The sequence below is a fragment of the Giraffa tippelskirchi genome, chromosome 6, assembly GCF_054371585.1.
Source record: "Giraffa tippelskirchi isolate mGirTip1 chromosome 6, T2T-mGirTip1v1.2.pri, whole genome shotgun sequence".
NCBI classification, from domain to species: Eukaryota; Metazoa; Chordata; class Mammalia; order Artiodactyla; family Giraffidae; genus Giraffa; species Giraffa tippelskirchi.
The window spans coordinates 85264029-85287070 of record NC_137280.1 but is presented as its reverse complement, the minus strand read 5'-3'; the positions used below and the strand labels follow the sequence as shown (position 1 = coordinate 85287070).

General features: G+C 51.3%; 1 protein-coding gene across 20 annotated transcripts in view; it reads right to left on the bottom strand.

The window, feature by feature from the left end:
• The window catches only part of EPS15L1 (epidermal growth factor receptor pathway substrate 15 like 1), a 107588-nt gene extending 85361 nt beyond the window's left edge, over window positions 1-22227 (bottom strand). For all 20 annotated transcript variants that reach the window (XR_014055662.1, XR_014055663.1, XR_014055664.1 and 17 more), the window contains exon 1: window positions 22167-22227. Coding sequence is in view for 8 of the 20 variants with exons in the window: in XM_081496596.1 (XP_081352722.1) it covers window positions 22167-22199 (33 nt within the window). In the remaining 12 variants the exon portion in view is untranslated. The remainder of the gene's footprint in view (window positions 1-22166) is intronic.
• Window positions 22228-23042: the final 815 nt, after the last annotated feature.

Sequence of the window (23042 nt, the reverse complement as noted above, 5' to 3'; positions counted from 1 at the left end):
CTAATCGTTAGGGAAAGGCAAATCAAAACCTACAGTATCCCACCTCACACTGGTTAGAAAGGCTAGCATCAAAAAGATTAAAAAAATAACAAGTATTAGTGAGGATGTGGGGAAAAGGGAACCTCTGAACACTGATGGTGGGGTGTAAATGGCTATAGCTGCTATGAAAGACAGTACGGAGATTCCTCAGAAAATTAAAAATAGAACTACCATACGATCCAGCAATTTCACTGCTGGGTGCTTATCCAAAGGAAATGAAAACACTAACTCAAAGGAAAACAAACAAACAGAAACCTCCATGTTCATTGCAGCATTATTTACAATAGCCAAGACCTGGAAGCAACCTGAATATTTACTCATTGATGGATGACTGGATAAAGAAAACGTGGTGTGTACACACACATACAGAGGAATATTACTCAGTCGTTAAAGAAGGAGATCTCGCCATTTGTGACAAAGTGGATGAACCCTGAGGGCATTATGCTAAGTGAAATAAGTTAAACAGGGAGACAGGATCTCACTTGTATGTGGAATCTAAAAAACAAAAAGCCAAACCCACAGATACAGCGAACAGATGGGTGGTTGCCAGAGGTGGGAATAGGGTGTGGGCACAAATGGGTAAAGGTGGTCAAAAGGTACAAAATAAGTTAGTTAATAATATCGTATTGTATACTGAAAGTTACTAAGAGGACACCTTAAAAGTTCTCATCACAAGAAAAGAAATTTTATAACTATGTGTGGTGATGGATGTTAAGTATTGTGATCATTTCACAACATGAATAACAAATAACACATCATCACATTGTACACGTGAGACTAACATAATGTTATACAGGTCAACTATAATCTCCATTTAAAATAATTAACTAATTAAAGGTCTACATGCTCTCAAAACACATCACCCCAGAGGAATAAGGCCAAGAGAGGAAGCAAAGTCAGGCTAGCTGTTTGTCACCTCTCAGTAAAGGTGGTGGTGCTGGGTCCCGATAGTACATCATGTGCTCGTGGCGCAAGGGAACAGAATGCAAGACCACAGGGACGCCCCTCCTGCCTGGACAAAGATCCCCTTGCTGCCAGCAATCGGAGAGGCATGGCTCTAAAGCGAATTTCCAGTGGTTTTTTTTTTTTAAGATCTTATGGTAGGCAGGAGAGAGGTTTCTAAGATACTATGATTCCAATGAAAAACAGAGTTATGGTATTTGGAGCACCGAGGGTTAATAACTGTCTCAAACTTCCCAAATGCTTCTGAATCAGATCCACAATCAGGAGAAACAAGACCCCAGATAGTCCAGAAAAGGCCCTGAAGCCCCAGGCTGGACTGTCAGTGCTAAGGGCTCCTCTCATAGGCAATCTGTAGTCAGAGGTCGATCCCAAATGACCTACAACTAATGGAAAACCACAGAGTATGCCTCACTCATTCCTCACTAAATACAGGGATCAGTCTGGGTAACCTGGGACAATGACAGCAGTTAAGAGGTTCTGATTTAATTACATACACGTCAGCCACTACACAAGCAGAAGGGGGCGGGGAAGGGGAAACATCGGTGGATCTAATTGGCACTTCCTCTTACCACACAACTTCCCCCCAGGGACACTGGAGTCATGCCTGCCAGCTGCCCAATACATGATTGCAACAAAACTGAAGATAAATGCTGCTAAGGCCTCGAGCCCCTAGATGACAGGCAGAGACCTTGGACACAAACAGCTCGCTGGTGCAGGCAGCCACGCTGCTAGGACAGAGGCCCCTGAGTGCTGAGAGTGGGCACCAGAGCTGTCCACCTCTGCCCAACCCCGAAGTGAGGCCAGGGCAAAAGTAGAAAGGGAACAGGCCAGGGGACAAGGCCTTCAGTATTCAGAGGCTGTGGACAGCTCAGAGATGGCTTCAAGAACGGAAGTCAGACAGCCCGCACAGGAGGGTGATCTCCTCCACCAGCCCAGGGTGCTAAGAGGCCATCTTTGACTCTGAATTATTCACTGACATTCAGTATAACTCACTTTGGGGACTTTCCTGTTGGTTCACCGGCGAAGACTCTGCACTCCCAATGCAGGGGTCCCGGGTTCAACCCCTGGTCAGGGAACTAGATCCCACATGCCACAACTAAGACCTGGCACACCCAAAAAAATAAAAAACCTTTGAATCTGATCTTTCAGCTGGTCTCCTAAAATACTAAGAAAAGTTCCCAGGGCCTCTTCACTCTATCTATCCTCCAGCCCAGAGTGAAAGTTGCTCAGTCGTGTCTGATTCTTTGCAACCATGGACTATACAGTCTATGGAACTCTCCAGGCCAGAATACTGGAGTGGGTAGCCTTTCCCTTCTCCAGGGGATCCTCCCAACCCAGGGATCGAACCCAGGTCTCCCACATTGCAGGTGGATTCTTTACCAGCTGAGCCACAAGGGAAGCCCAAGAGGCAACGTACAAATGGGAGACAGGAAGGGGAACACAGCAGGGAACAAGTTCACATCCTTCTGCTGGGAGGCCTTTAAAACTCCACAGTTCATGCAAGTGTGTGCAATCTTAACATTTGGGAAAAAGCAGCTTGAGATGAGGAACATGGTAGTACTACTTTGGAGGGGAAGCCCTGAGGATTGGGCTTCCTAATCCTCTCAGGACTGAGTCCATCAGCTCTAATTCCTGCTTTCATACCAGGCAGGAGCTCTTCTGCAAAACAAAACCAGGATCGCTAGCCTTGCTTGTTTCAAAACGTTTGTAACGTAAACCTGTTTTCATTTTTAAACTTTTAGAAAAAAGTATCTATAATTCCTTGTTCTGATAAATAGTGGATCACATTTACTGAACTCTCACTGTTTTCTGTCCTGTATCTCATTTAATTGTTTCCAACAATGCTACAGGGCAGATACTACTGTTTGCCCCAATATATGGGGGAAGGGACCAAAGTTACCTTGCCTGGGGTCACACAGCCCAGGAGTGATGGAGCCAGAGGAGACCCAGGCTGTGGGACACAAATCCACTCTGCACTCTGCAAAAACAGCCGGGGCGTGAGAGAGCTGGACACAGGGCCACTGCACAGCCTCCTGTGCACACTCACCTGAGAAGATGCAAACACGTGACTGTGTCGTGGTAGACTGCATTCAACGGACGTGGTCAAAGTGCAACACTTGACTTCAGCATGAGAACTGACTTGAAAACCAGGGCAGACTGCCATTTCCTCAGGAAAACTGAGACTCCGTAATGGCCGTGTTTTTTACAGCTATTGCCAAGTTTTGCGGAGAAGGCAATGGCACCCCACTCCAGTACTCTTGCGTGGAAAATCCCATGGACGGAGGAGCCTGGTAGGCTATAATCCATGGGGTCGCTAAGAGTCGGACACGACTGAGCAACTTTACTTTCACTTTTCCCATTCATGCACTGGAGAAGGAAATGGCAACCCACTCCATTATTCTTGCCTGGAGAACCCCAGGGATGGCGGAGCCTGGTGGGCTGCCGTCTATGGGGTCGCACAGAGTCAGACACGACTGAAGCGACTTAGCAGCAGCAGCAGCAGCCAAGTTTTGCAGGAAGTTAGGCACATACCACCAGAAGACATCCCTGTTTGAGTTCCTACTTGGAAAACCAGATGCTGAGACCAGAACAGGCCTAGAGAAGTGCTCACTTGATAATCCCTGCATTTCACCTTCCTCTTAAGTTCCCCCGGCGGTGCACACAGCCACCAACCTGGCGGGGTGCGCGCAGCCTTCACCCCAGCAGGGTGCGCGCAGCCTTCACCCCAGCGGTGTGCGCGCAGCCTTCACCCCGGAGGTTTGCACAACCATCACCTTGGCTGTGTGTACAGCCCTCCAGGCAGGCCAGACCACAGTCTGAAGGTAAGGAAACCAGGATATAACTCAGTAGCTCTCAAAGAGCATCAGCAAACACTGGGGCATCCTGAACCTCCCTGAAACTGACAGCTCCCTCCAACTGCTGGATCCGAGGCTTCTAAGCCAGAGCTAAGGTGAACACTGTGGGAAGAACTGAGACAGGAGACAGAGCCTTCATAAATCCTGAGGAAAGAGATGTCCCAATTTTAAAAAACTAGCCAAGGATAAGAAAAAGGCGATTCTGAAAGAAGGAATGCAGCAAAGTTAGGGGAGATGTTCAGTTAGATACTACAAAACGGCAGGAAATGCCAGTGTTTGCTATCAGGATGGCAAAGGTACAAACACAACCCAGGCCCTGCCAGTGGGAAAATTAAGTGAGTGGAGGGGTTTTCTGGAGGCCAATGCAACATGTGGTACACATGCATGCCCCTGACACGCAGGTCTAATGTGATTCCGCCAAGTCTTCATTGATACAGATCTGGTTACTCTAAAATTTATATAGAAAGGCAAAGGAACTAAGATAGCTAGAACAATGTTGCAAGGGAATAGAGTGGGAGGACTCTGTCCACCCAATTCCAAGGCTTGCTATAAAGTTCCAGTAATCCAGTCAGCGTGGCACTGACGGAGGTAAAGACACACAGAACCATGGAACAGAACAGCGAGCCCAGAAACAGACCCACGTAGATATGCCCAACTGACTTCTGACAAAGGTGCAGAAGCCAGCCAGGAAGAAAGAGGCCCGTGTCCACAAATGGTGCTGGAGCAACTGGCCATCCTCCAGAGGAAGAAAATGAGCCTGGAGACATTAAGTCTCACACTTCCTACAAAATTAATTCCAAGGGGACCATGAACTTAAATGTAAAGCCATAAAACTTTCAGAAAAAAGCAAAGGAGAAAATATTCAGGATCAGCAGCTGGGGAGAGAGTTCAGACTTGCCACCAAAAGCCTGATTCAAAAGGGAAAAAAAAAAGAATATCGATAAACTGGACCTCAACAAAATTTAAAATGTTTTGATCTATGAAAGACTGACAAGTGGATGCAAAGACAAGCCACAGACTAGAAGGAAATACTGCTGACCCTTGAACACTGACTGTGGAGGTTAGGGCACCCACCCTCTGCACAGTCGAAAATCCAAGTGTAACTTATAGTCGGCCCTCTATATACGGCTCCTCTGTTCCACATCTGTGGAGTCAACCAAACTCGGATCAAGTAGTACTTGATTGTAGTACACATTTACTTTAAAAAAAAGTTTTAAAAATAAAGAAAAAGAGGCCACTCCTTCAGGGTTGGCCTGCTCAAGAAAGTAAAAAGAAAAGAAAAAATTCACATATAAGTGGACCTGCACAGTTCAAACCTGTATTGTTCAAGGGTAACTGTATTTGCAAATCACATATCCAACAAAGGACTGGTACCCGGAATACATAAAGTAAAAGTGAAAGTGTTAGTTGCTCAGTCATGTCCGACTCTTTGCGATCTGCCAGGCTCCTCTGTCTATGGAATTCTGCAGGTAAGAATACTGGACTGGGTAGCCATGCCCTTCTCCAGGGGATCTTCCCAACCCAGGAATCAAACACGGCTATTCCACATCGCAGGCAGATTCTTTACCATCTGGGCCACCACAGAAGCCAGGAAGGAATACATAAAGAACTCTCAAAACTCAACAACACAAAAAGGAAACAATTCAATGAGAACATAAGCAAAAGACATGAAGGTACATTTCACTAAACAGGATATACAGATGGCAAATAAGGATACGAAAAGATGGTCAGTATACCTTCAGCTGCAAAGTGCAAATTAAAAACCACAGTGACAGGGAGCTATATTCAATACACTGTAATAACCTATAATGGAAAAGAATCTGAGAAGTTATATTTATAACTGAATCACTTTTCTGTGCATCTGAAGCTAACTCAATATTGCAAATCAACCATACTTCAATTAAAAAAAAAAATTCTCTTGAAAAACCACAGTATGAGGCCACCACATAGCTATCAGAATGGCTAAAACAGCAAACAGTGACACTGGTGAGCATGCAGAGAAACTAGGTCACTTATACACTGCTGGTGGGAATGTAAAAAGGTACAATTACTCTGGAAAACAGCCTGGCATGCAGTTTCTTAAAAAAAAAAAAAAAAAATTAACTAAACATGCAACTGTCACAGACCAGCAACTATCCTGGGCATTCAGAGAAATGAAGATTTAAATTCACAGAATATCCCATACTCAAATGCTGAGTGCAGCTTTATTACTAATAGTCTCACAAAACTGAAAACATGCCAGACCTCCTTTAATGGGTTTTTGCTTTAATGGACCATGGTCCCACAGCACCATGGAATACTACCTGGCAATGAAAAGGAATCAACTACGGATAGACACAACAACCCCGGAGAATCTTCAGAGCACTACTGTAGTGGTTGTTGTTTAGCTGCTAAGTCATGCTCAACTCTTTGCGACCCCCTGGACTGCAGCCCACCAGGCTCCTCTGTCCATTCCCAGGCAAGAATACTGGGGTGGGTTGCCATCTCCTTCTCCAGGGGATCTTCCTGACCCAGGGAACAAACCCACATCTCCTGCATTGGCAAGTGGATTCTCTACCACTGAGCCACCAGGGAAGCCCCCAGAGCACTATACTGAGTGAAAAAGGCCAATCTCCAAAGGCTCCATACTGTATGAGTCCACCGCACATAATCAAAATGCTAAAATTACAGAAATGAACAGATCAGTGGTTGCCAAGGGTTAAGGAAGGAACGGGGTAGGAGGGAAGGGGGTGTGGCTGTAAAAGGGCAACCAGAGAGATCCCTGTGGGGATGGAGCTGTTCTGCATCCAACTGTAGAGCACATCGACTTTCTGGTGAGGGTGGTGTCCTGTGCGTGCGTGCTCAGTCGCTTCAGTCATGTCCAACTCTGTGCAACCCTATAGACTGTAGCCCGCCAGGCTCCTCTGTCCGTGGGGATTCTCCAGGCAAGGACACTGGAGTGGATTGTCACAAAACTTAAAAAATTTTAAAAAGAGACTCAGGAGATTTCACAACCAAATGCAAGGTGATATTTTTAGATAATTAGGGAAATTTGAATTATGGACTGGGTATCAGATAATACTAAGCAATTTTTATTAATTTTTTTACGTTGTGGTAGGGCACAGCAGTGATGTAAAAGAAAACAGTCTCAACTACTAGAGGTGCATATTGAAATGTGATTTTTTTAGTATTTATTTATTTTGCTGCTCTGAGGCCTTCAAAGCCACATGCAATCTTCGTGGTTGCGGTATGTGTGATTTAGTTCCCTGACCTGAGACCAAATCCAGGAGCCCTGAATTGGGAGTGCAGAGTCTTAGCCACTGGACCATCAGGGAAGTCTCGAAATATGATTTCTAAGGTGAAAACAAACTTGGGTAAAGATATTTGCAAAATGTTGGCATCTGTTGTGAACTGGTGGTAAGTATATGGGAGTTCATTAAATTCTTCCCTCTGCTTTTAGTCTGTTTAAAATTTTCACATAATTAAAGACCAACGTTTGATGTGTTTCTGCTCTGGCAAGGATTTTCATGGTACAAGCTGCTTCAGGTTCAAGTGTGATAAATGAAGAGCAGCTTTACCACTGGCAGGATGGTGCTTTTGTCAAATAATAAAAACCAGAATTTAACACATAACCCCAGGGATTCAGTGATGATCAGATATGCAGGAAGGCAGAAGGGCAAGAAGGTTAGATCCATGTGCCCTTGTTGCCGGCAGGGACTGAAGCTGACAGTCAAGGGCTGAAAGCAGTCAGTAACGGGTTAAGCCAATAAATGAATTATTGTGTCTCCCTGGGACAGAATACCACAGAACAGTAAAAACAGCCCAGGCAGAACGTTTATGAAGTTAAAAGGGCCCAGAGCAGAATGCCCGGTGATGACCTGGCTGGGGGGCACACAGCAACCACGTCCACAGGGATCTAAACCTGGCGGGGTGGACACCACAGGTGTGCAGTGATTCTTCCCTGTGAACTGGTGGCCTCCCCCGGCTTTCTGAGCTCTCCAGTTAACACACACTGCTTTTGTAAACAGGACAGAAAAGGGAAAAGGAGACGTGGAAGATGAGGGATCTGAAGGAAGATACATGATTCTCCCTGAAGACCCAAATGACGCCACGATGAAGGACCAGCCGCCATGTGGCACAGAAGGCAGGGCCTCCCTGCGGCCCAGGCAGACCTCAGGGCCTGCACTGGCGACATGACACAGGGGAGTGACATTTATAGTCCCCACCTACAAGGAGACTTCCCAGGTGGCACAGTGGTAAAGGCTCCGCCTCAATGCAGGAGAGCAGGAAATTCAGGTTCGACCCCTGGGTGAGGAAGATCCCCTGGAGAAGGAAATGACAACCCACTCCAGTATTCTTGCCTGAACAATTCCATGAACAGAAGAGCCTGGCGGGCTGCAGTCCATGGGGTTGCAAAAAGTCGGACAAGAATGAACAACTGAGCACGCACACACAAGGAGAACCATGGAGCAAGAGCGTTCAGAATGTTCAGACACACCATGAAGCACCCAGGTGAACAGGCAGGCAGGGGGAGTTCAGGGCGAGAAGCCATTTGGAGGAACACAGAATCAAGATGTGACAGCTTCCGTGCTCCCAGGAGACCAGAGCTCTCTGCCCCATCTACCAGAAATGGAAGGGAGGAAGGAATAAAGTCACTAGAGGCCGCCTTCTGGCTCCAACACACTGATACACACGGGATGCAGGACCTACACGGAGCCCCAGCGTTCCCCAAGAAAGCCTCTGCCCACACCTCTCAGCCAGGTCTTCCCATCACCAGGGGAAGCAGAACCACACAGAGCTCAAGAGCACCACCACACACATGTAGACTCAAGTCCTATCCCACCACTGGGATGCTGTACAACCCTGGGGAGGCTGAGCAGCTTTGCTGTGCCTTGATTTCTTCATTTGGAAAAAGAGGACAAGGATTCCCACTGCTGGTCGCTGACATGTGGTGAGCACGTGACAAACACTGGCATGTCAAGTCCTTCCACCGGCTCCTATATGCTCAGAAATGCCCACTCCATCATGACTGCGTCTCAAACTACCAAGTTCCTCCTGTCCTTCACAGACAACTTCTTAGAACAGTGGTATGCCCTTGGATTTGCCAGTTTTCTGCTCTTGAACTTACGAATTCATTCATTCACTTATAAACGCATACTTGTTGGGCTTCCCTGGTGGCTCAGTGGTAAAGAATCCACCTGCCAATGCAAGGGACACAGGTTCGTATCTTGAGCTCTGAGGCTCAAGAAAGGGAAGAGGCAGGCAAAGTGAGCCCAGACTCCAGCACAGGAGCCTTGGCTGTGACAATGGGAGGCACGTCCCGGGCCTGCAGAGTCAGAGGGAGAGGTCAGGGATGGGCGAGGCCCACTCTGCAGTGAGTCCCCCAGCAGGGACTTGGGGTCACTCAGCTGAAACACGAGACAGGAAGGGCAGACACAGTAAGACAACAGGTCTGCCCACCCCTTGCTGAGCGGTCAGAACATCTTCCCATCCTCCTGAAGGCGAGCTGAGCAGATGCACTCATGACCAGGAGGACCGAGTATACACTCAGCTACTGGGAGCGGGTGACAGGAGGGAGTGGAGGAAACTGGGGAGACACTGCCTCGTCCTCCAGGAACGATGCCCAAGAATGCAGCCATCATGGGGCAGAAACACACGGGAGAGGGGCTGCTCACCCCGAACATGTCTCTCTGCGAGGTCTCTACGGGGCACCGAGCTGGCAACCCCTTCTCCAGTCCGCAGCACCTACGCAGTGCCCACCTGGTTCTGGGCACTGGCCTCAGTGGGGGTGCACCAGTGAATAAGGGGATCCCCCCTCAGCCTCCTAGAGCCCCTGGCCTGGAGGAGGATGTCATTAGACATGACAGTGACAACAGCGGGGCGCCAGTGCTGTGAGGAAAAGGCAGGATGAAGCGACTCAGGGGCCCCAGACACAAAGCTGTGGGGAGAGGAGATGGCAGCCACCTTGGCCGAGTCTGCCCGAGGGGACAGCAGACGCCGAGCAACGCGCTGAAGCGCTGGGTGAGGACGGGCCCCGACTGAGATGGAAGGAGCCACCAGTGGGGCTGGGGCCCTGGGGGGACTGCCAGGCACAGAGGGAGGGGTACGGGGCTGAGCGCAGCCACACGTGGAGCAGGTGGGCGGGAAAGGGACCTTGCCCAGGCCGCCTGGAGGGAGCAGGGGGCAGCTTCCAGCCCCAAACTCCTGCTTAAGAGCAACACAGCCCTGGCCTCCCTGTATCCCTGTGTATGTGTTAGTCTCTCAGTCGTGTCCGACTCTTTGCGACCCCATGGACTGTAGCCCATCAAGCTCCTCTGTCCATGGGATTCTCCAGGTAAGAATACTAGAGCAGGTTGTCATGCCCTTCTCCAGGGGATCTTCCATACCCAGGGATTGAACCTGGGTCTCCTACATTGCAGGCAGATTCTTTAGCCTCTGAGCCACCAGGGAAGCTCATAGCCCTCCTAGACGCGGCTCCTCCAGGCATCTCAGAGAACAGCTCCTCCCCCCATCATTTCCTTTCTATCTTCCCTTCCTCCACTGGAGGGACCAGGCCCTGTAGACTCACAGGGGTGACACCTTAGCAGTCAGTGCCCCCTACATGCCGCAGGGCACTGACAGTCCTCCTTGAAAGTGCCCATTTCTCACAGTGGTCCAATTTCCCCCAAGTGTGCCCTGTTGTTGTTCTCAGTTGTGTCCGACTCTTGGTGACTCCACATACTGCAGCCTGCCGGGTCCTCTGTCCATGGGATTCTCCAGGCAAGAACACTGGAGCGGATTGCCATTTCCTTCTCCAGGGGATCTTCCCGACCCAGGGATCAAATCCGAGTCTCCTACGTCTCCTGCATTACAGGTGGATTCTTTACCACTGAGCCGCCAGGGAAGCCCCAAGCGTGCCCTGAGCCTTCCCCAAATCCCTTTCTACCTCAGCCACCCCGGGGTTCCAACATCCCTGCCGTCTTCTGACCCCCGGCGCAACAGGGCACCAGGACCCGGGCCAGATGGGGTCAGCAGCTCTCCGTGCTGCCTCCCTGCTCCCCTCTGCAGGCGGCCGCATCAGGCCTCCCAGCCCCCACTGCTCGGTAGAGCCCAGGGCCTCTAGAAGTTCCCAGCCCCAAGCCAGGCTCCCCCGTTTCACAGTGAGTGAAAAAGACAGTTCCTGCCACCACCGAGCAGAGCAACAGGTCTGGTCAGAGAACAAACCACAAAGGCAGAAGAGCAGAGGCTCGGGCAGGGGCAGCGCAGGAACGAAGCCTCGTCCTGAAGGAGGGAAGGGTCAGGCAGACAGCAGCGAGGGCGGCCTTCCAACCCGCTCTGCACTCTGCACACACTTCGGCCTCTCAGCTGGCGCCCGCGCTCACCCGCTGCCCTCTCCATCCCACTTGGCATAGGGTCACAGCTCCGCTGGGAAAGACCCTCAGTGGTTGCTGAAGGAGTACGGAGTTCCACCTGGTCATGCTCTCTATGTGCTCCACAGCCACCTTCTGGCCCTGATGGCTTAACTTTCCCCCAGACTCACCCGTACACACACACTCACACACTCACACTTACACTGGCTCACAGACACGCACACAGCTGTCAAGCCCCGCCTGCCCTCCCTCCCGGTCTGGCGGATGCTGTGCACCTCTCACCTTGTCTGAGCGCAGATTACCCCTAGTGGGGAGTGTGGTTGTGTGTCTGCCTGCTGAAAGCCAATTACCTTCCAGCCCCCGCACCAAATCTCCTGCTGTAAGAAGCAGTCCAAATTCCCCACTGAAGTGAGTCCCTCTCTCCCATGCTTCCGTAGCCCCAAATTTATAAAAGAGACACTTCTTAAGGCCTAATTTATGTTAAGACTACTGTACTGACTGGGCCCCTTCTCTACATTTCACTTCTTGGGGGATGGAGTTTCACACCCATAACACTGGGTCAGAAAAAGGTTGTTTGCGGGATAGGTGAGATTTAGATGGCGCCTTGGAAGGGAGGGGCTGAGATGGGTGGAAGGTGGTCAGCCCTCGGGCAGACAAGGCTCCCACTCGGAGGTGGCAAAGTGAAGACGAGCTTGAAGCCTCTCGGGGCCTCAGTTTCCCCATCTGTAAGATGTCTGCTCCTATGTTAAGTGAGAAAACGTAGATAAAACACTCTCTGCAAAGGGAAGCACTTACAAGATCTATTATTATGGTGGCTTTTATTACTGTCACTGAGACAGAAGACCAGGTTTTATCTACAAAGAACTGTTGGGAGGGAAGTCAGACAAAGCTGTTAGGACATGTGCTGCAACACCAAACCATGTCACAGCTGGCAGTGCCAAACGATCTTTTCAGCAAACAGTAAAATATTTCACCAAGTGCTGGCCACACGATGGTACATATCATCCTCGTTTTCTCTCTCAACTCGTTGGCTGAGCTGCTCTCAACAACAAGACAGAACAGTCTTTCAGTTCTCTTAGTTTCTGTGGTTTGTTTTTATTTAACATATAATTTCACATATAGTAGGCTAAAGAAAGAAAGAAAGAAAATTGCTTAGTCGTGTCTGACTCTTTGCGACCGCATGGACTGTAGCCCTCCAGGCTCCTCTGTCCATGGAATTCTCCAGGCAAGAAAACTGGAGTGGGTTGCCATTCCCTTTTCCAGGGGATCTTCCCAACCCAGGGAATGAACCCAGGTCTCCTGCATTGCAGGCAGATTCTGTACTGTTTGAGCCACCAGGGAAGCCCACAGTAGGCTAAGTACATACCAATAAGAACCCACTCACAGGACTGTGAATGAAAGAATATTTTCTAGTGGCAAGAAGGCAACAGAAAAAAATCAAAAAGTAGAAAGCCAATACTAGAAACTTGGTCTGGAAGAACCTACTGATTCCACGGCCTGATGTGTGAGCACCAGAGCGACCCACAGGCTTGCCCAACTCACTCAGCATCATGGGTGTCGGCTCATCCCCTGGGGAACCCCCCTTCTGCACAGGGAGTATTCAAAATGGGGAGTATTCCCTGGTGGTCCAATGGCTAAGATTCCACACTCCCAATGCAGGGGGCCTGGGTTTGATTCCTGGTCAGGGAACTAGATTCCATGTGCTGCAACTAAAGATCCCACAACTAAGACTCAACACAGCCAAATATTTTTCCCTGTTCAAAATGGACATAGGAGTGTGCTGAGGGCACAGAAGCCGTTCTGACCCTTATCAAAGAAAACATCCAAAGGGAGAAACATTTGTAATCACACACACCGAAGTCAATCAGGTTCTGGGACCTCAAACACGGCTGTCTCCCAGGTCGGGGGCGACTTAGAGGCCGGTCGCAGCCTCAAAACTTCAGAGTCCTAGTGGTTAAACTGTCTCCAAAAGAGGGCCTCACTGTCAAGTCGTTTTCTTGTTCAATCTTTCCTCTTTAAAAACAGCCTGAAAGAACAGTTTTCTGTTTCCACTGGAAATGTAAAACTGAAAGCCCCACCCTCGGACTTCCCTGGTGGTCCAGTGGCTAAGACTCTGCACACCCAACGCAGAGGGCCAGGGTTCGATCCCTGGTCAGGGAACTAGATCCCACCTGCCGCAACTGGGAGTTCACATGCCACAACTAAAGATGCTGCGTGCCATAACTAAGACCCGGCTCAGTCAAATAAATAAATAAATATTTAAAGTATTAAATCAATAAGCATAAGGATGATGGCAATGACACCTGACAAGGAATCAGTGGTGAATGGGCACAAAGGGGGTGTCCAACCATACTCCCTTATTTCCACGCAAGACCTGTGCCCCAAATCTCTCCCCAACACCACTCTGGGGGACGCTGGGTGACCAGAGTCCAGGAACTGGGGCTCTGACTGGACGGAAGGGGTGGGAGAAGGGAGAGGCAGGTCCCCTCTTCCACCTCTCCTCACTTCCAGCCCAGTGGAGGCCATTCACTCCACCTCTGCGGGCTGCCACCTGCCCTCCACGAGACCTCTGCCACCGTGTGCCCTGATCATCTGGGAGCCCAGCCCCAGTTCAGCTGTCTAAAGGGTGGGTGCTTGGTTTTATTCATCTTGGGCCTCAGCCAGCACACATAAGTGCTCGGTAAACATAACATGGGGGTGTCCCCAGGGGATGGGTTGTGCCTCTGTGTGGGGTCTACCCTGGCCTGGAAGACCTGCTGCAAAGGGGAGACAGCCGCCACCTGGCACCACCCGCCTGGCTCCCAGGAAGGCTAGTCTTGCTGCCGGCCCACACTTCCCACCCACCCCCTCGGAGGACCCCGTCCAAGGAGCCGATCCACACACTCCTTTGATCGCCAGCCCTTCTGCCCACCAGGCACCCTCCGGACAGGCTGCTCTGTGTCACTGCAGGTCCCATCACAGCAGATGTCTCCGAGCTAGCACCAACTCTGGCCATTCCCTGTAGAAGCAGTCAGACGACCTACGCTTGTCGCTTCACTCCTCAAGAACTGTCAGAGAGCCTAACTATCTCTCATAAAATGGACTTGCCCAACCAGTCACCCTTTAGCTCAATAGATGATTACCAGCACCTAAAGCTGATGTTCAGTCTCTAAGTCATATTCAATTCATGCAACCCCATGGACTGTGGCCTGCCAGGTGACCCTGTCCATGGGATTTCCCAGGCAAGAATACCAGAGCAGGTTGCCATTTCCTTCTCCAGGCCATCTTCCTGACCCAGGGATCAAACCCATGTCTCCTATGTTGCAGGCAGATTCTTTACCACTGAACCATCAGGGAAGCACACCCAAGGATAAATTAAAACCGGCACAGTCCTTGCCTTCATAGACACAGTCCACGCAGTGGGGAAGAAACACCATCAATCGAAGACTCCCACCAGCACAAAATTACAAACTGGTATGTAGAAAAGCACAAGGTCTCCCCTAAGGCAGTAACAGAAAAGCTGGGCCAGTCTGTCAGGGTAGCGATGTGCTAGCTGAGATATGAAGAGCAGCTGGGATTAACCAGAGATGTAGAGGGAAAAGGACATTCCAGAGAGGCCATAAAGAGCATGTGCAAAGGCCCTGAGGCAAGAGAGAATGTGCAAGCTACTGAAAGCAGGGCCTTGGGGCTGCAGGGCAGAGTGACAAGTCTGGGAGGTGCAGGCTACAGGGGCGCCAAGTGTGGGGCAGGGCAGGAGCCTGGTCCAGTGCAGACAGTGGAAGCCAGGCACCACCGTCCCCTGCCTTCAGCCAGTTTGCACAAAAGGAGAACAGACTCTGTGTCAGCCAGACCAGAACACAGCCACTGAATCCTTTCTTTGGTCAAACACTGCAGGAATCCCGCCCAGCAGGCAGAGCGGGTGGCAATCCGGGGAGATGGCTGTTTGCGGTCATCTGTAACCTCTACTTCCCCCCCTCAGCAAGTGGCAGTAAGAACTGGGACGGCCATGGCGGGCCTGCATGCAGGAGCAGTCGTGGGGCCTGTGAGCCAGCACATCTCCCTTCCTCCCCCGCGTCTGCGTCAGCCCCTCTCTGGGCAAGCGGACACCCGTCAGGCCCTTTTGTCTCGGGCTGATTTGTAGGCCAGGCACAGACTCCTGTGTCCCATTTTACCAAGCCACCTTCTTCCCTCCAACCCTAAGTCACCCTAGTTAAAAGCAGGACATATACCCCAAAGTCCCAGCCACGACGGCCCTTTGAGCTGGAGCTCTGGTTTCTCGGCTTCACCTCATTCTGTCCTGCCTCTGTCAGAAAGGCCGTGCCTATTTCCCCTCCCAGGACCACCCCGACCAACCCCCACCCCCCACCCCACCCCAGCCCTGTCCACGCAGCTGTCTCCAACACACCCAAGCAAGTCAGCCGCCCCTCCTCCAGCTTGGACCTGAGCCGCCCTGGCCTGAGCAGAGTCCAAGCTCCCTCTGGGCTGGGCGAGGCCCGCTCATTCCTCCAGCAGCCTCTGGAAGCACCGAGGAGCCACGCCAGCAGGGAAACTTGCTGCCCCCTCATAAAGATAATGAGGAGGTTTTTCCATCTCCCCCTCCCCCTTCCACTGAGACAAGATTAAAACAATAAAATTAAAATGCAGGGCTTCCCTGGAGGCTCAGTGATAAAGCATCTCCTGCCAAGGCAGGAAACACAGGTTCGATCCCTGATCCGGGATGATTCCACATGCTATTGAGCAAGTAAGCCTGGGAGCCGCAACTATGGAATCCACATACTGCAACTACTGAAGTCCACACCCTAAAGTCTATGCTGCACAACAAGAGAGTAGCCTCCACCTTCTGCAACTAGAGAAGAGCACAGGCAGCAACGAAAACCCAGCACAGCCAAAAATAAATCACTGAAAACATAACCAAGTGATCTTCTCCCCACTAGACTATGCAGAACCCAATGAGGAAGCAGCATGAGTGCTGTTTAAAAACAGATGAAACTTCACATTATTGTAATGTTTGGCAGCTTTAAAAAACAAACTCCAGGACAGGAAACTACAGAGCAACGCAGAGTCCAGGGAGGGGGTAAGAAGAGCCATATTGGCGTGAGCTTGCTGGGTGCAACATTTCACAAGTGACATTAGGTCTCTGGGCCTCAGTTTACCGCTTTATAAAGGCAAGGAGGAGACCAACCAGGGTGACTGGGAGAATGATCTGAGTCAACTAAATGCCTGTCCTGCTCAGTCCTTGGGAGCCTGCATGAACTCCAGGCCTTCCCAGACCTCTACATCTGACTGCCCTCCTCAGCTTTATACTTTTCAGAGCACAGATGGCATCGCTTCACTGCGGACAGGTCTGTGCATTTCTGCAGGTCTGTGGTTCCCAAGTGGCTCAGTGGTAAAGAATCCGCTGCCAATACAAGACACACAGGTTTGATCCCTAGGTCGGGAAGATGCCCCTGGAAAAGGAGATGGTAACCTACTCCAGTATTCTTGCCTGGGAAATCCCATGGACAGAGAGGCCACAGTCCATGGGGTCGCGAAGAGTCGAACTCGTGAACAGTCGGACACAACTTAGCGACTAAAGGACAATAACAGGCCCCTCCTGAGAACCTCAGCTCCCTGAGGCAGGAGGTCTTCAGGTTCACAGGTGTAACCTGCTGCCCAAAAAGCACCTGCCCAGAGAAGATGCCCAGTAAGAACACTTGCATGAACAGCACAATGAAGGCACACTGCACACACAACTACCACTCTGAGGGACCCTGACACTCCACTATCGTGAAACCGATAAAACAAGTACAGAGTATTATTCCCCATCTGCAGATGGGGAAACTGAGGTACAGAAAGTACTGCACAACTAAGGTCACTGAAAGAATACCTAGGGGCCCAAACATGGAAAAACAGGCACCCTGATGGGGCTTCAAAGGATAATGGGGCCCTGCAAGCACCATCCCAAGGAAGACTATCAAGCAGCTTTCTGAGTGAGTGCTGGCTGCTCAGGTCAGGTCAAGGTGGAGGGAACCCAAGACCACTCCTTGGAGTGGGGTTCACGAGGTGCCTCTCACCTGGGTGGTGACTGGGTCTGTTGGCACAGCCTGAGGCACCAGAGAGTGGACACTCTATCCAGTGCGTGCGTGCTAGGTCGCTTCAGTCACATCTGACTGTTTGCAACCCTATGGACCATAGCCCACCAGGCTCCCCCGTCTATGGGATTCTCCAGGCAAGAATACTGGAGTGGGTTACCATGCCCTTCTTCAGGGGATCTTTCTGACCCAGGGTCGAATCCGTGTCTCTTATGTCTCCTGCATTGGCAGGCAGGTTCTTTACCACTAGCATCCCCTGGGAAGCACCCTCTATCCAGTTCAGTTCAGTCACTCAGTCGTGTCCGACTCTTTGTGACCTCACGGACCGCAACAAGCCAGGCCTCCCTGTCCATCACCAACTCCCGGAGTTTACTCAAACTCATGTCCACAGAGTTGGTGATGCCATCCAACCATCTCATCCTCTGTCGTTCCCTTCTCCTCCTGCCTTCAATCTTTCTCAGCATCAGGGTCTTTTCAAACGAGTCAATTCTTCACATCAGGTGGCCAAAGTTTGGAGTTTCAGCTGGAGTTTCAGCTTCAACATCAGTCCTTCCAATGAATATTCAGGACTGATCTCCTTTAGGATAGACTGGTTGGATCTCCTTGCAGTCCAAGGGACTCTCAAGAGTCTTCTCCAACACCACAGTTCAAAAGCATCAGTTCTTCGGCACTCAGCTTTCTTTATAGTCCAACTCTCACATCCATACATGACTAATGGAAAAACCCCCTATTCGGTACATCTGATCAAAGACACTCACTCACTTCCCCCATCAGCTGATTGGGATTAAGAATTAGGTGTGGGAAAAGTTGTTTTAAAGCTCAAAGCTGGGGCAGAAGAGACAAAACTTACATGTTCTTTATGTGACTGGGAGCCACATAGTCAACAAAGACCAGGTTGATGCAGGTCACTAAGACAGAGACAGCCAGGATCTCTGGATCTTACAGGGTGGGCCAGATTTACTCTAAAACCTGACTCTCTATCCCATCCACCCCCAAGTTATACCGCATTAGCATCTGAGTGAGATATAGAAACTAGTGATTACTCTGGAGGGAAAAACAAGGGAGGAAAGGACAAACAAATGTCCCAAGCCCTGAGCCTTCATTCCAGACACATTTGCTGGATGATGCTGTGGGTGGGGTTCCCAGTGGGCCGCCTGGAAGAGCAGAAACTGCAGGGCTCGGCAGGCAGACAGAAGTGTATTTAACTCCATCTCTGCACTCACCACCAATGGGACTTCAGCAAGTTATTAACACTTCATCTCTCTGAGTCTCCATTTTCCGCTTGTAAAATGGGAATAAAAGCTTCTCGGAACAGTGGCACACATTAAAAAGAAGTGAGGCGCGCCTAAGCTGTGTGCCACAACTACCAAGCCTGTGCTCTGGAGCCTGCAAGATGCAACCACTGAGCCCACATGTCCAGAGCCTGTGCTCCCCAGCAAGAGAAGTTACCGCAGTGAGAAGCCTGTGGACCCCAACTAGAGAGTGGCCCCCGCCAGCCACAACTAAAGAAAGCTGCGCGCAGCAACAAACACCCGGCACAGCCCAAAATAAGTAAAATAAAAATAAATATTTTTTAAAAAGAAACTTATGACGAAGAGGAAAGGAAGGAAGAAGGAACTCCGTGAGCACTGGGCAGACTCATTACCACTGAGCCCAATGCTCTCCTTCCGTTACCACTGCTCCTTGAGTCTGGGGACCACGTAAGGGACCCACAGAAGGTACAGCGGGGAGAACGCCCAGCGGAGCTGAGGGGAGACACCACCAAAGAGGCCTCTGGGGCAGACAGGATTCGACAGGAGGTCACAGCATGAGGTTCTGGCCATGGGGTCTGGGGTGGGAGAGGGGGAGTTAGAGTGCTCTGCACCAGAGGCGGGAACACACAGAAAGAAAGGATGCAAGCAGCAGAGAAGAGAAGACAGTAAAGGCTGCGGTGGACTACAGGGACTGACAAGTGTTGCAGGCCACTCTGGTTCAGGTCAGCAAGGCGGCCAGGAAAGCACAAGAGCACCTGGGAGAAAGGGGGTAAGGAACACAGGTACAGTTCCCGGTGCGCTGCAAGAGGAGAGTTAAAGGGGGGCCTGGGAGAAAGAAAAATCAATGAGATGTTGATGGAGGGGGAAAAAAAAATCACTGTTAGAGGGAGAACTATCCACTCTTCAAATTGACAAGATTTATATTCAGGGTCAGCAGAGACTATACGGGGAGAGGACATCACAGATACGGCTGAGTAGGGAGCAGACCAGGAATGAGGCTGATAAGAAAAACCCAGACAGGGCTGGAGACAGAGGAAAAACACCTCACCCTCCACAAACTCACTGGCTACTAGCTTCACTCACCTTCAACTGGCCATTCACATTCCAAGGGTGCCCTACACCTCAATCCAGCCAGCTCATGGTCTCCTGATCCAGGGGGTTCCCCTACTGCCCCCAAACAGAAACTATCCTGGAATTACATCCATGCTTCCCCGGTAATAATCGTGAACTTTTGGGAGGCCCTCAGCTAGACTGGAAGCACCTGGTAGGTCTGGGTCGACAGGAATACGTGGTGCAGCGCTTCACTTAACAAGCGTGAACTGCTGACAAGATTATCCAAGGAAGAAAGTCTGGCCATGTCACCATCCAACAAACGTACAGAGAAAGGAACAGGAAAAAGCACACCCGGCAATGACCTGAACTTGTCAGAGACCAGGAGATCCACGCTGTGGAGCTCCCTACCCTCAAGGCCGAGATCCCTGGCCAGATGGAGAGAAGAAAGGCCACCTGTGAAGGGTGCTGGGTGGTGTAACACCCCCTGGGCGCTGAGCAAGAAGCCTGTGTCTGGTCGGATAGGGACACAGCAAAGAGACCCACAGACCTCTGTGGAGCACGACTGGTGCTGATGGTGGTGTCAGGGAGGCACCCTGCTGTTCAAGAGGGACTACTTAGGACAGGTAACCAGTGAAGGCCTCTCAGAAGAACAACATGTGAGTGGCCACCTGAAGGGAGCCAGGCTCTGGCAGCATCAAGGGTAGAAATAGGGACGGACGCTTCAGGAAGAAGGAACAACCTGCAGGACACCGGGAGAACAGACAGAACTTAGGCTATGGGAGGAGGAGAAAAGCCACAAGAAGGGCTGCCGTGTGGGTGCCAGAGTGGGGAAGAGGCAGGAGAGGCTAAACAGGCACCTGGCCACCAGGGATTCCTGCGGGGTGGCGGGGAGGTGGTGGTGTTAGGGGGGGATTGGGACTTTAGTCTAAAGGATTCTAAGCAGGGGAATCACATGACCTATTCAGCTTTTCATATCTGACCTCACAGCAGCAAACCACTGGCTTTCTCTAAAGCTTCATCGGTAAAGAATCCCCTCTCTTTGTTGTGTGGATAAGCACAAGTTAGAATTATTTAATAAACTCTAAAGCACTCAATTAACATTAGCTACTGTCATCAAAGTGCAAATTAAGGCAAGTGTCATTTGGATCAGAAGCTTTAAAAATCAGAGGCACTTCATCATTAAATGAGCCTACGGGTGTTTCACCCCCCCATACCCTAAAATGTAGCGACTGGCTATTAATAATAGTATGTAACATCTGTAAGGCACTTAATAGCTTACAGAGCACTTTCATATTTGTTAATAACCACAGGTCTCCAGTGCTTTGAACTTAGTGACAGTGTTACAAATTGGCTAGTTCTGGCAATATCTAGCAAGTAGGCACCCTCTCTCTCCATGGATCAGCTGACCAGTCATGACAACCTGCCTAAGAGCTCTTCTGGGGTTGGGCATTCTCACTGCTGTCATCTCTACTTCCAAATGTCCCAATCTGCCAGAGAAGTAAATAATGGCCCTAATTACAGGATCACGGAGTGATACCGATGTGCCAAGCACTGCTGTAAGCACTTGACATGCTTAATCTTCACCTGATCCCAATACTTTTGTAATATTTCCATTTTCCAAAAAAGGTGACTGAGGAGTGAAGAAGATAAGGGCTTCATCCAAGGACACCCAGAGGAGTAAGACCCAGAGCCAAGATGTGAACACGTGATAATGTGACCCTGTGTCCTCACTCTGAATCCCAGCGCTGTGCTAGATCATTCTGGCAAACTGCACATAATTCGGTGCTTGGTACGACACAGAAATTCAGCAAATAAGAGCAGCTGTTATCAGCAGGACATGGGTAGTTTCTAGGTCCCACGAGAGTGTCACCTCCAGGAGAGCAGCGACCTTGTTAGTCTGGGTGACTGCTGCGCTCCCAGCACCTGGCCCTATGCACATTTGAAGGATGGATAATGAATGAACGTGCCTCCCAGAAGGCAGGGCTGCCTGTGCATCGTTCTTATTTCAGATCTGTGTCGCGCCACTGATACTGCCCCTCGGTAAGAGCATCAGGCTGATCTGAGGCACAACAAGGAGTCCGAAGACTTGAGACCCCCACCTCCCTTTCACAGCGCAGGGGTAGCGGAAGGGGCTCCCAAGGGAAGAGACGAGTCCGGGGTCGCAATGCTGGTGGGTCCCGGCTCCGGCGGGGCTCTGCCCTCCACCGCGGCGGAGATGCTGGCCGCCCCGGCACCGGGACCTGACAGGAGACAAAGACCCGCGGGGCCGCCGCACCCGCAAAAATGCTCGTGCCCCTCGCCCACCTCCCCGGGAGGCAGCCGAATGCTACCATGCATCACCCGGCCTGGAAGCTGCGGAGAATACCGGGCGCCGGACGGAGCGGACACGCGATGAGGCCCTGCCTGCGGGGTCGCCGCCCGCAGAGGGTCGCTAGGGTGCGGGAGGCCGCGGGCCGGACCGGCCTGTCACCTTCAGGACCGCCCGCCCACTCGCCCGCTCTTCGCCGGGGACCGTCAGCGTGAGCCGCCGTCACCCAGCTGGGCCTCCCCACGCTAAGGCCTCCCCGCAGCGCCCGCCTCGCGCCCCGCACGGCGACGCCGCACCCTCGCCCGTCTGGCCAGTACCTGCTGGGAAAGGGGGATGAGCGGGGCCGCCATCTTCCCGCGGACTCGGGCTCCGAGCGCCGGCGGGGAATGGGGCGGGGCCGCGCGCGCGCACTGGTACGAGGGACGGTGCGCGCGCAGCTGAGCCCAGGGGAGGGCGGGGCCAAGGCGGGGCGGTGCACGTTCCGCGGAGCTGAAGGGGCGGGGTCGGGGCGGGGTCGGGGCGGGGTCGGGGCGGGGTCGGGGCGGGGTCGGGGCGGGGTCGGGGCGGGGCCGCGCGCCAAGCCCCAGCCGAAAGGGGCGGGACCATGGAGGTGCGCGGGCCAGAGACCTTTGCGGAATTCCTCCTGCATTCCTTCACCACCTCTTTCAGGATTTCTCCACTCCTTTGCCAAGGTCCCTTAGCCTGCCGGGTCCCTGCCGATTCTGGGCCCTCTGCAAGGGATGCCGTTCCCATTCCCGTGCGCCTGGCAAAAAGGATCCTCACGCTTCCCAACAAGGCGCCCTGTTCCTAGGATAGGTTTTGTGTGTCTGTGTGTGTGTGTACACACCACCCTTCCCAACAACTGTGTGTGTATGTGTGCGTGTGTGTGTGTACACCACCCTTCCCAACAAGGCGCCCTGTCCCAGGATAGGGGGGTGTTTGTGTGGTGTGTGTGTGTATGATATGGGTGTCAGCGAAACTGGGTTGCAGTACCTCTCTGTGCCGCAGCAGCACCCACAACACCTGGGATTATTTCCCAGCCGCCACCTTCTTGATGGTATCACAAATATCTGTGAAAAGGAAGCGAAAAGCAAAGGAGAAAAGGAAAAATATACCCATTTGAATGCAGAGTTCCAAAGAATAGCAAGGAGAAATAAGAAAGCCTTCCTCAGCAATCAATGCAAAGAAGTAGA